General features: G+C 43.2%; 1 protein-coding gene across 1 annotated transcript; it reads left to right on the top strand.

Moving 5' to 3' along the window:
* Nucleotides 1-4,949: 4,949 nt before the first annotated feature.
* On the top strand, nucleotides 4,950-7,977 carry LOC147888192 (uncharacterized). Its single transcript, XM_087393302.1, has 3 exons — nucleotides 4,950-5,050; nucleotides 5,451-6,275; nucleotides 7,684-7,977. The coding sequence occupies exons 1-2, from the start codon at nucleotides 4,950-4,952 to the stop codon at nucleotides 6,265-6,267; spliced, it is 918 nt and encodes a 305-aa protein (XP_087249428.1). The 3' UTR covers nucleotides 6,268-6,275; nucleotides 7,684-7,977.
* Nucleotides 7,978-10,937: the final 2,960 nt, after the last annotated feature.

Genomic DNA, 10,937 nt, shown 5'->3' with positions numbered 1-10,937 from the left:
TTATGGCATACACCCAAACTTTACATGTAGCATCATCGATGAAAGTAACAAAGTACTGTGCGCCACCAAGAGACCTCGTCGGCATGGGGCCACACACGTCACTATGAACCAAATCTAAAGGCTATCTTTCTTTGTCAAAAGAGATATTTGTTGACATGCGCGTTTGTTTGCCATACATGCAATGCTCACAAAACATAAAATCAAAAAAGCATAAATCAGGTAAGTAACCCGAACGAGAAAGAGTTTCCATTGCTTTTCTGGACATGTGTCCCAACCAGCTATGCCACAAAGAAATAGGCGGCTGCTCGGTTACTGATAACACAATCTCTTTCTTTGACACATACAAAGGATAGAGGGAGCCAACTTTGGAACCATGTGCAACAAGCATGTTGCCTTTATTGATTTTCCAGGAACACTGAGAGAAAGTTACCTTGTATCCAAGGTCATCCAACTGCAGAATAGAGATCAAATTTCTTGTCAAACATGGCACGTGACGAACATTTTCAATGACAAATCTCATGCCACTGGAAAGCACCATTGGAATGTCACCAATGCTAACAATGTCACATGCATAAGAATTTCCCAAAGTGACTGTGCCAACTACCTCTTCATAGTGAGAAAACCATTCTTTATGCGGTGTTACATGAAGAGACGCACCAGAGTCCAAAATCCAAGCATGTGAAATCTCACCACTGACAAGAATCTCTGCTGAGACTGTACTCTCAAGGCATAAACTTTCTTGTGCATCAGAAAATCTAAATAAACTAATTTTTGATTGACGAGTGATCGAGCACAAGAATGTCCTGGGAATCATTGTCATGAGTGACAACATTGAGTTCTTCAATCTTGACTGAACTCTTAGGCTTATCCTCTATCGCATGAACATGAGCACTGCAACTGACTTTTTCTTTGCTTTGCCCTTCTCTCTTTTCCACGCATAGCAATTCTTTTGCAAGTGACCATATCTGCCATAGAAATGACATTGAATGTCCTTTTTGCCACAAGACTGAGAACGGCCACGAGATGCATCTTTCTTGCCATCCCTGTTAGAATCACCACGCTGCTTACTGTGACCTCGTCTTTGCTTGCCCTCTTTCGGCACATAGTGAGCTTTGCCATGATGCGAGCTACCCATTGTCTTGCGTCTTGATTCATCACTGAGAAGAGCTCCAGTGATGTTATTGTACGCAAGATTTCCATTAGGTGCAGAATTGCTAACTGTCGTGCAAAATGTGTCCCATGATGCTGGTAAAGAGCAAAGCAAAAATATAGCTTTGAACTCATCATCAAGGTTCATTCGCTGGGCACGCATTTGAGCAAATGTTGACTCGAAGTCATTAATATGATGTGCAACACTACCATTCTCTTTCCTTTGTAGATTGAAGAGCTTACACATAAGAAACACTTTGTTACTGGGAGTGTTCTGTTCATATGTGTTGCAAAGTTTCTTCCATGTCGCATGCGCGGTAGCACAGTCAAGCACTGTGAAATAAACTAACTCAGCAAGGTGTAGGCGAATCGTAGATCTCGCCATAGCATCAAACTCGTCCCAATCATACTGAGTGACCAGTATGACCTGAAAATGCTCTATTTGAGCTGCTGCTTTGTTAGCAAAAAGAATCAGAGCCTTTTGCTTCTTTTGTACTAGGATATCTTGTATCTGCTCTTTCCACAGTGCAAAGTTCGAACCATCAAACTTCTTGATGTCATAAACACTGCTGTCCTTCATAGACGAAGCCATAAGAGCAATACGAAGCATGAAACCTCCAAGAAAATTTTGGCAGAGTATCCTTTGTACAATGGCATTGTAAACCAAAGCAAAAGTGACCAAAATGACTGCTCAAAATGATAGAGAGAGTAACGGCAATCTATGGCATGAAGAAGACAAAAATCCGGCAGAATTTCGGCAGAATTTCGACTGTAAACTGGCCATAAAAAACCAAATAAGCATGCTGTAGAGCAATCAAGCCATGTGCGTATAGCACTACTTAAACTCTCAAAAAAATCCGGCAGAGTTTCCCTTGTAAAATGGCTCAAAAAACCATAAACCAAAGCTCAAAAGCAAATCTCCCACTGTCCTAGCATAACAGTCTGCGACCAAATGAGTACTGAACTATCATTGAGAATGGTGAAACCACTGCGCATAAGCCAATACAATGCCTCAATGGCGTAAGCGAGCACAAGATGCAAACCAAAGACTATCCACTGTCCAATACATCCTATGCTGATGCCGAATGGGTGCTCGTGGGATGCTCCAGCGATACCTAATCCACTAGTGTGTCCTACGCCACGCTCAGATCACACAAGCTTCATAAAACCTCACACAGGGCCCTCACAAAATGGCTATGCAAATGCCCAAGTACATAAAACTGCCACAATATCATACATCCACAATGTCCAATGAAATTGAAAAATCGTAGCGGCGGTTGTGTCCGCTAGCGTGACTTACAACCAGCGGACCCACAAAGTAACATACATCAATTTGCTCTGTGCATACCAAATGAGCGTAGCTGTCGTATGGCTATGCTCGTCCTGCAACCTGTATAGAGCAAAAAAAAGAGTGTATGCGAAGCCGAACCCGATGTGGGTCGACGAACGGGTGTACTCGAGAGTGCGGACGATGACGAAAAGTGGTCATAATACTGATGGCAAACCCGAAGCTCGTAGACGCGATGTCGAAGCTCGTAGTTGATGCCGATGCTCGCAGAAAATCCCAAAACAGTCAAAGTAGATGCCGTGGGAACGAAGCTTAAGTTTTTTAATTAAAAACTTAATTAAGGCTTAATTAAACTTCTGTTTAGCAGAGAAGAAGCGTGAAGAAGCATGTGTGTGTAGAGAAAAAACGTACAAGATTTCTCTCTCTCCTTGGTGCGGGCAAAGCGGGTAGAAGCTCTCTCTCTCTCTCTCTCACAAGCGCTGGAGCAAGAGCAATAGGCGACTTCTCTCTCTCACACGAATTGAAAACGTGGCTGAAAGTCACCTGCATAAAGCTGAAATTGAAGAGTTGTGTGTGTGTGTGTGAGACTCTTACTCTTGCCAGAGATGCCCCAATCAGCTCCAGCTGAGCCCAGGAAGCTCCTTCAAGCTCCCACACTCACACGCAGGAAGGCGCCTGCTAATTTCTCACACACACAAGCTTATCTACTCCAATGCAGAGCTCGTTCACACGCGGGAAGCACCAGAAATACGAAACCAAGCTCTGATACCAGAATGAAGAGCGTGGGCACAAGCGTGAATGCGAGCAAGCAAGCTATGGAGTGCGAGGAAGAAGAAGCACACACAGATTAGGTTAGCACTCTACTCTGTATTCACATCTAAAGTAAAATATATGTATATATGCTAATGATGGGCGCTGGGCGGCCAGCCACAGAGTAGGCCATTCACCCAACAATATATACATATATATACACATATAAATATATGTATATGTATATATATATATAGATATGCATATAAATATATGTATATATATACATATATACAGATACACACACACACACACATATATGTATATGTATATGTATATGACTCCAAAAGAGAAGAAAGAAGTTTAAAGAAGAGAAAGGAGAGAAAGAGGTCACACTCTTCTCCATCTTTTTTCACCACCCTCTTCCAATGAAAGTAGTGGGTTACTCTTTCAAGGAGCTTAAGAGGAGAGGACATCGAAAATCCGATGCTGCATGAAAAAGGTTTAATAAGCTCAAGAAGTTTAAAGAGGGAGGAAAGAACATCACTTTCCTGACCAATTATGGTGCCTTTGGTGCCGTCAACAAAGTGTTGGCCTTCATACAACAATTTGATGTGGCTTTGGAGATGAAGGATTTACGGAGTCTTCTAAGCTACGACATTTTGCTAAGCATTTTCGAAAGTCTGCTAGGCAATTGTGGACTAGTCTACGAGCCAAGGGAGAGGCTCCATAAAACTTGAAATTGAGAAAACGATTGAAGAAGTTGATTAAATAGCGCTTGACACCTTTTATTTCTCTCTCTCTCTCTCTCCCTCTCTCTCTCTCTTACAAACCCTAGCTACTTTCTCCATAAATACAATCGAATCTCTCTATCTCTCCCTCCCTACCTCTCTCTCTCTCTCTCTCTCTTACAAACTCTGGCTCATTTCTCCATAAATACAATCGGATCTCTCTATCTCTCCCTTCTTCCTCCCTCCCTCCCTCCCTCCCTCTCTCTCGCCTCTCTCTCTCTCCTCCCCCCTACTTTTGCAATCCCAAAATTTCCCTTTTTTCAAGTGGGATGATTCTTATACCATTGTAATTAGGAGATAATCAACACCATATGTACAAAGTAAGAATTTCAAAATTGAGCTTAAATATCAGAACCCCCCCTTTTTTGCAAAGTCACATGAGAGTCACCCTTTTTTCCCAAACCAAGGGAGTTCAAAATGGTAGGCTGCCTAAAACATGGCGACTAATTTTAATGTGGTGGGCGGGTCTCAGGGCAAAGGTTAAACCCTTCTCCGGTTCGTTGGAGAAATGAGTGTGCCTTATTTGGGCAGCATTAGGAGGCCATCGAAAAGTCCTTGAAATTTGGCACCGATGTGAATGCTAGCAAAGATAAAAGATGTGCAATCTTATGACAACGTGTAAGCATGGGAGCGGCCAAATCCCTCGTGTAAAGATGCTACTGGTTTCTTTTTGCATTGCGAGCTTGTAAACCACCCAAGTCTGGGGTAGAAATATGACGATTTTGGCAACTACAAAAAGGATTGCTCTAGGCTACCCAAAGTTGGCTAGAATTGTAACACCGCGAGGCCCCCGCGTAGTGTGTTGGGTGGTGTATATAAGGTTGTTTACACACCTACTCGGCGCCCACCCGAGTTTGAAAAAACCGTGGGCGAGCATGCCACATTGCCATGCGATACACATTAAAATTGTTGTCCATAGAGAAGATAATCACAAGCTCATTTGGATCCTAAGTGGACAGCTTGCACGAACAATGGGCCCAGGTTTAAATCTTGCGACATCTCGTGGGCGGGCCTCGGGGAGTTTCTCCCGCCCGCAGTCCTGGGTGCTCCTCATTTTGAACACGGGCGTTTGGTGTGAACATCCTAAGCCTGGGCCTAAGGTTTAGAGAATTCTCCAATTGTGGTTTTAGGTTTACCAAAGTGTGTCCCTTGCAATCCAACTCTGTTTATAGTGCTTGAAAACAGTGTGTGTCGATGGCTATGGCGATAGCAGCTGCTCCCCTCTCCTCTGCTGCTTCTGCTGCTGCTTCTTCTTCTTCGTCGTCGTCGTCCCTCTGCTCTCGTGCCTCCTTCCGCACCACCACCCTCTCTTCCTCCCCTGCTCCTTCCTCCTCCTCTCCCCCCCCCCTCCTCCATGCCTCCAGCTTCAGTCGCCCTCGCCGTTCCCTCCGCCCCGAACCCCTCATCATCCCCGTCTCCCCCGACGATTCTTCCCGTGACCTCCCCCTTGGCTTCCCCCCTCATCACCTCAGCGTACGTTATCCCTGGTTCGCTCGTTGTAATCCCTTCGTTAAATTGCTCCCCTGCTCTCGTCAAAGCCGTTCTCCAGAGCCCCGAATCATTGGCTCGCGCGATGAACGATTGGCGTCTTGCAAGCACATCCGCTGGTGCGCTTCCCTCTTGAATGGTGCAAGAGGCAGAGGATTCTCCACGCAGAGTCTTGAGGGAACAACCGCGGGTGAGGTCATTGCGGCCTTACAGTCGCACGTTAATGACGGGGGAAAACCCCTGCTCTCAATCCTGACGAAATTCTTGCGTGAAGAAAGAGATCTTCTGCTCGAGAAGAATGTTCTTCTGTGCCAGCTGCTCGAGGAGAAGGCGGAGAAAGAGAGAGAGAAGAATGTTCTTCTGTGCCAGCTGCTCGAGAATGAAAGGGAGTTAAGGGCCCAAGGGCGTGTCGACCTCCTGAGGGCACGGGGCCTCAATGACACCCGGGGCCTCTTCGAGTGCCTGCAAGAGAATCTTGCAAGAAAGTCCAACGTTACATCACGGCTGAAGGGGGCTGCTTTATGGGAAGCCACCCTCAAGGCGAATCCCGGCTTGGCAGCATGCATCCAGAAGTGCACGAACGTGCCAGCTAGTCATGTGGCAAAGCAGGCATTGAATTGCTACAATGTCTTCTCCATTTTGTCCCAGCACGTCCATACTGGGAAGAGCTTGGCAGATCTCCAGGTGGCCCGAGGGGGAACCATAAAGTTTGAGAGAGGGCCTCTCTCCCCGGAGCAATTTCAAGTACTCTTGTGCATTGGAGCGGTTGCGCAAGTGGCGCTTGATGAAAATACGGAATGACAAACCAGGTTAGCCCTTTTCTGTGCTTAAAGAATCGGAAAGTGAATGCTTTCTGTAGGCTATGAAGTTGAATTTATCAATTTTTGGCTTGTTTGATGTGGTTTAAAAAAATCCAACTTCAAGTCTGCACAATTATGTTGTATGGTTCATCCATCTAGGAGAGCAAATAATCACTAAGTCCAAGACCTTACCACTAGACCAATTTCAAGGGACACAGTCAAAAGTCAAATTGAACATATATAAATACTTGTAGACCATTTGCAAAGACCATTTGCAACCCGCTCCTCGGGCACACCATGATTGAGAGCTTTTCGTGAAAGCTGAAGGATGGCTTCAACTTCTGTAACCAGCTATGAGAGCCTTGTGTTGTTGCAAGGTTTAGGGATACTATGTGATTTGCATGAAACACACCCCCTCCTATCCCCCTCCCCTCGACGGCCATGTTGCACGCTGCAAGTCTGACTATGTTGTGCCTTCTTGAGTCCTCTCATGATTCAAGTATGATTATGCTGTGTCACGAGGTGTATAGCATTGATGTTGCATCTTTGAGATTCACTATGGTCTCGCACACGAAAGTGTCTGATTTTGCCTCATTGCTTTATGCTCACACTACTTGCATGGGTGTCTCGCATAACCATTACAATGGGATGATGATGATCTCTTGCGTAATCGCCTGCGTACGTCTTTTCTTCATTTGCAAGGTTTAGGGATACTATGTGATTTGCATGAAACCCACCCCCTCCTATCCCCCTCCCCCCTCGACGGTCATGTTGCACTCTTGCGTAATCGCTTGCATACGTCTTTTCTTCATTACCATTGCTGTTTTTTAATTCTCAAGACCATGATAGAATGTGGTTTGCCAGGCCTTAGTAGAATTTTGGATCTGTGTTGTTGCAAGGTTTAGGGTACTATGTGATTTGCATGAAACCCACCTCCTCCTATCCCCCCCCCCCCTTGATGGTCATGTTGCACGCTGCAAGTCTGACTATGCTGTGCCTTCTTGAGTCCTCTCATGATTCAAGGATGATTATGTTGTGTCACGAGGTGTATAGCATTGATGTTGCATCTTTGAGATTCACTATGGTCTCGCACACGAAAGTGTCTGATCTTGCCTCATTGCTTTATGCTCACACTACTTGCATGGGTGTCTCGCATAACCATTACAATGGGATGATGATGATCTCTTGCGTCATCGCCTGCATACATCTTTTCTTCATTACCATTGCTGTTTTTTAATTCTCAAGACCATGATGGAATGTGGGTTGCCAGGCCTTAGTAGAATTTTGGATCTGTGTATGCTTTTTTGAATATGCACTTAATGTTGGAATAGGAAATGCAAATGCCTTTGTAAATGAGGTTCTTGATGCTCTTATTTGCTTGTTTCTTGTATTTATTATTTCATTATCTATTGAATAGGTGCTATTGAACAGAGAATGCAGAACGTTGAAGGAGTTGGGTATGGTCTGTGGCTTTTGTGTTTTGCTGTTTTTTTAATGGGAATTGAAAAATTGGGCATCCTAATGGATGCATGGTGGAAATTCTTTGAAAATTGAAGACAAACTTTTGGGTAGTTTGTGCTGTGAAAACTAACTTCGAGTGATTTTATTTGAATGCCCACATAGTTGTACCATGCGAGAGAATTTATTTGGTAAATTTGTTATTGTGGTTTTGTGATGAGAAAACTAAATTTGAGTGATTTATTTGAATGCCCACATGGTTTTACTGCGGAGTTCATTAGCTTGATGCAATGCGTGTTCGGGTTTGACTCGTAGATCAATGAATAAGTGGAATGGGCCTCAATTAACGTGGTAGCAAGTGTGTGCTCTGTTTGATATTTGATTGAGGTCTTTATTGATCGCCATATGGGTTGCCAGAGATGTGATTAAAATAATAATTTCTTGCTTGAGATGCATTAATTATTTTGTGACATTTCAGGGGAAGAACAAGATTATATTTTATTTTGTAGTATGCGAGGCACGGCATATTTTTTAGAAGGCAAATCGAATCTGTTTTGCGCACTCTAACACATGCCCATGATCATATTTTGAAGCCACAAGCATGAATGTGGGAACAAAGCTCTAAGGATATTTGAAGACTACCATTACCCAATATATTAACTTCAAGGGCTCAAAAATTAATACATGAGCCGTAGCTTTTCTTTTGCTTTTGTACACCATCATTGGGGCCCAATCCCACATGGGCCCCCCTTACGGTATTTACTTAGGTGGAGAGCCGAATACAAAAGCTTTGGAGTCAGTTGGGGCACACAGTGGAGCGAGTCGGGGGACAGTCAGTGGATGCCCCTACGGTTCATAGAGATGTATGCAGACACGAAGTCTGGGCATATGTACAGAGGACTGCCAGCTGCGTTTAATGGATCATCTATTCTGAGTGTCTTCGGGACCCAAAGACATTTTTCTGGTTGTGAGCGTTCTGGAAGCTGATGCTTCTGCGCCGCGATTGCCTCACTTGAATAAAGTAGCAAACCTGCTACTGCTGCCACAGATGCTGCCAAGTTGCCCCATGGATGTGGGGCAACTTCCCTTGCCTGCATTTCATGACTCCCACTACCTCCATTTGCCATGAGCTCACTTTTATATATATATATATACATTCATCTATATATATACATACATCTCTATATATATATACATACATATATATATATATATATAAAACACAATCTAGTGGCTGATGCCCTCTCTAGGAGACCCCAAGTTAATGTAGTATCAATAGCTACTCATACCTCTATGTGTATATATATATATATACCCATACTGGGTTCCGACCTGTGCAAACCCACTTGGCTTGCTGCCCTTGGCATCCTCGTAGTTCAAGGCTATAGCTATTGCATCATCTAGCGTGTTCGCGTACTTAGCCCGAACTTCCATTTTTATTCGGTCAATCAATCCAAGTGAAATATATATATATATATACACATAGAGGTATGAGTAGCTATTGATACTACATTAACTTGGGGTCTCCTAGAGAGGGCATCAGCCACTAGATTGTGTTTCCTAGGGATATGAGCAATATGAAAGTTGAATTGTGATAGAAAATTTGCCCATCTCATTTGTTTATCTGAAAGTTTTGTTTGGGTCATAAAATACTTAAGACTTTGATGGTCAGTCCTAAGAATAAAGGGTGTACCCATAAGATAATGTTTCCAGGACTCTAAAGCAAGTAAAATAGCTAAGAGTTCTTTTTCATAAAGGCCTAGGGTCTTTTCCTCATTGTGCAACCTTCTACTTTCATATGCTATGGCATGCCCTTCTTGGAGCAAAACAGCCCCAAGGCAATCACCACAAGCATCACATTGGACTTCAAATAGTTTTGAGAGATCGGGGAAAATCAAAACAGGTTGTGTAGTGAGCTTTTGTTTCAAAGTTTCAAAGGCTTCCTTTTCTTTTGAGGTCCACATATACTTAATATGTTTCTTTGTGGAGTCATGCAATGGACCACCTATGAAGGAAAATTTCTCTATAAATCTTCTATAATATGCATACATTCCAATGAAACTTCTTAATTCATGGAGATTCTTTGGTTCAGGCCACGCATTTATTGCTTCCAACTTTTCAGGGTCCATTTGGATCCCATCTTTGGAAATAATGCGACCTAAATATCTAATCTCCTTAAAAAGAACTCACTTTTCTTTTGATTAATATAAAGTTTATTCTCTCTCAAAACTTGAAATATTACCTGGAGGTGCTCCTTGTGTTCTTCCAAGGATTTGGAATAGATGACAATGTCGTCGAAGAACACACGAGCAAATCTCCTATGAGGCGTGAAAATCCTTTCCATCATGCGGTTGAAGGTAGCAGGAGCGTTAGTTAGACCAAAAGGCATTACTAGATATTCATATAGGCCAAAAGTAGTTCTAAAGGCCGTCTTTGGAATATCTTCATGCACAATTCGGAAAATAAGTAGAACCTTGTAGCTTATCAAACAAATCATCAATATGTGGCACTGGAAACCTATTCTCAACCGTAATCCTATTAAGTGCACGATAGGCCACACACATGCGGTATGTACCTTCCTTCTGCACAAATAAGACTGGTGAGCAAAAAGGAGATGAGCTAGGCCTTACCATGCCTTTCTCAACTAGCCCATTTACTCGCTTTAGAATCTCCTCTTGTTGAGCCTGAGAGACTCTATAAGGAGGTCTATTAGGTGGAGAACTCCTTGGAAAGAGCTCTATGAAATGATCATCGTCCCCTCTTTTTGGAGGTAACTCACAGGGAATGTCTTCTATGAAAATATCTTCATTTTCCTTGAGGAATTGAGATAACTCTAATTCCTCCTTGGAGCTTTTGCTCTCACTACGAGAAACACAATCATCATTTACAAGATCTTTGACAAAAATCATGTAAACAAAAATAGAACTTTTCATCGATCTAAGCTTGACTATTTACAAGGGGTATAGTACGCCATTCTTCACAAGCTTGTATATACATATCTTTTTCCCGACATTTGAAAGTGATTTTCCTTTCGGGAAACTTCATGGAAACAGCCATGCAATCAAACCGTGGTGCTCTAAGCAATACATCTTCTCTCTTGAGAGGGGAAATATAGAAATCTTCCTTATCCACATAACCTTGAATGTGGAGCCTTAGCTTTCCAATGAGTGGAGTCACTGGAGCTTCTTGCCCTTTGAAAGGCCCATCCGCATC

The sequence above is a fragment of the Dipteris shenzhenensis genome, chromosome 22 (genome assembly GCF_047967505.1).
Source record: "Dipteris shenzhenensis isolate YYH24624 ecotype China chromosome 22, Dip_SZ_1.0, whole genome shotgun sequence".
Lineage (NCBI taxonomy): Eukaryota > Viridiplantae > Streptophyta > Polypodiopsida > Gleicheniales > Dipteridaceae > Dipteris > Dipteris shenzhenensis.
The sequence above is the reverse complement of the archived record's forward strand: the minus strand, read 5'-3'. Positions and strand labels throughout refer to the sequence as shown.

Coding starts and splice junctions, on each gene's coding strand:
- LOC147888192 (XM_087393302.1), top strand. CDS start 4,950: ATGGGCCCAGGTTTAAATCTTGCGACATCTCGTGGGCGGGCCTCGGGG. Junction 5,051..5,450: donor ATTTTGAACACGGGCGTTTG/GTGTGAACATCC, acceptor TCATCACCTCAG/CGTACGTTATCCCTGGTTCG.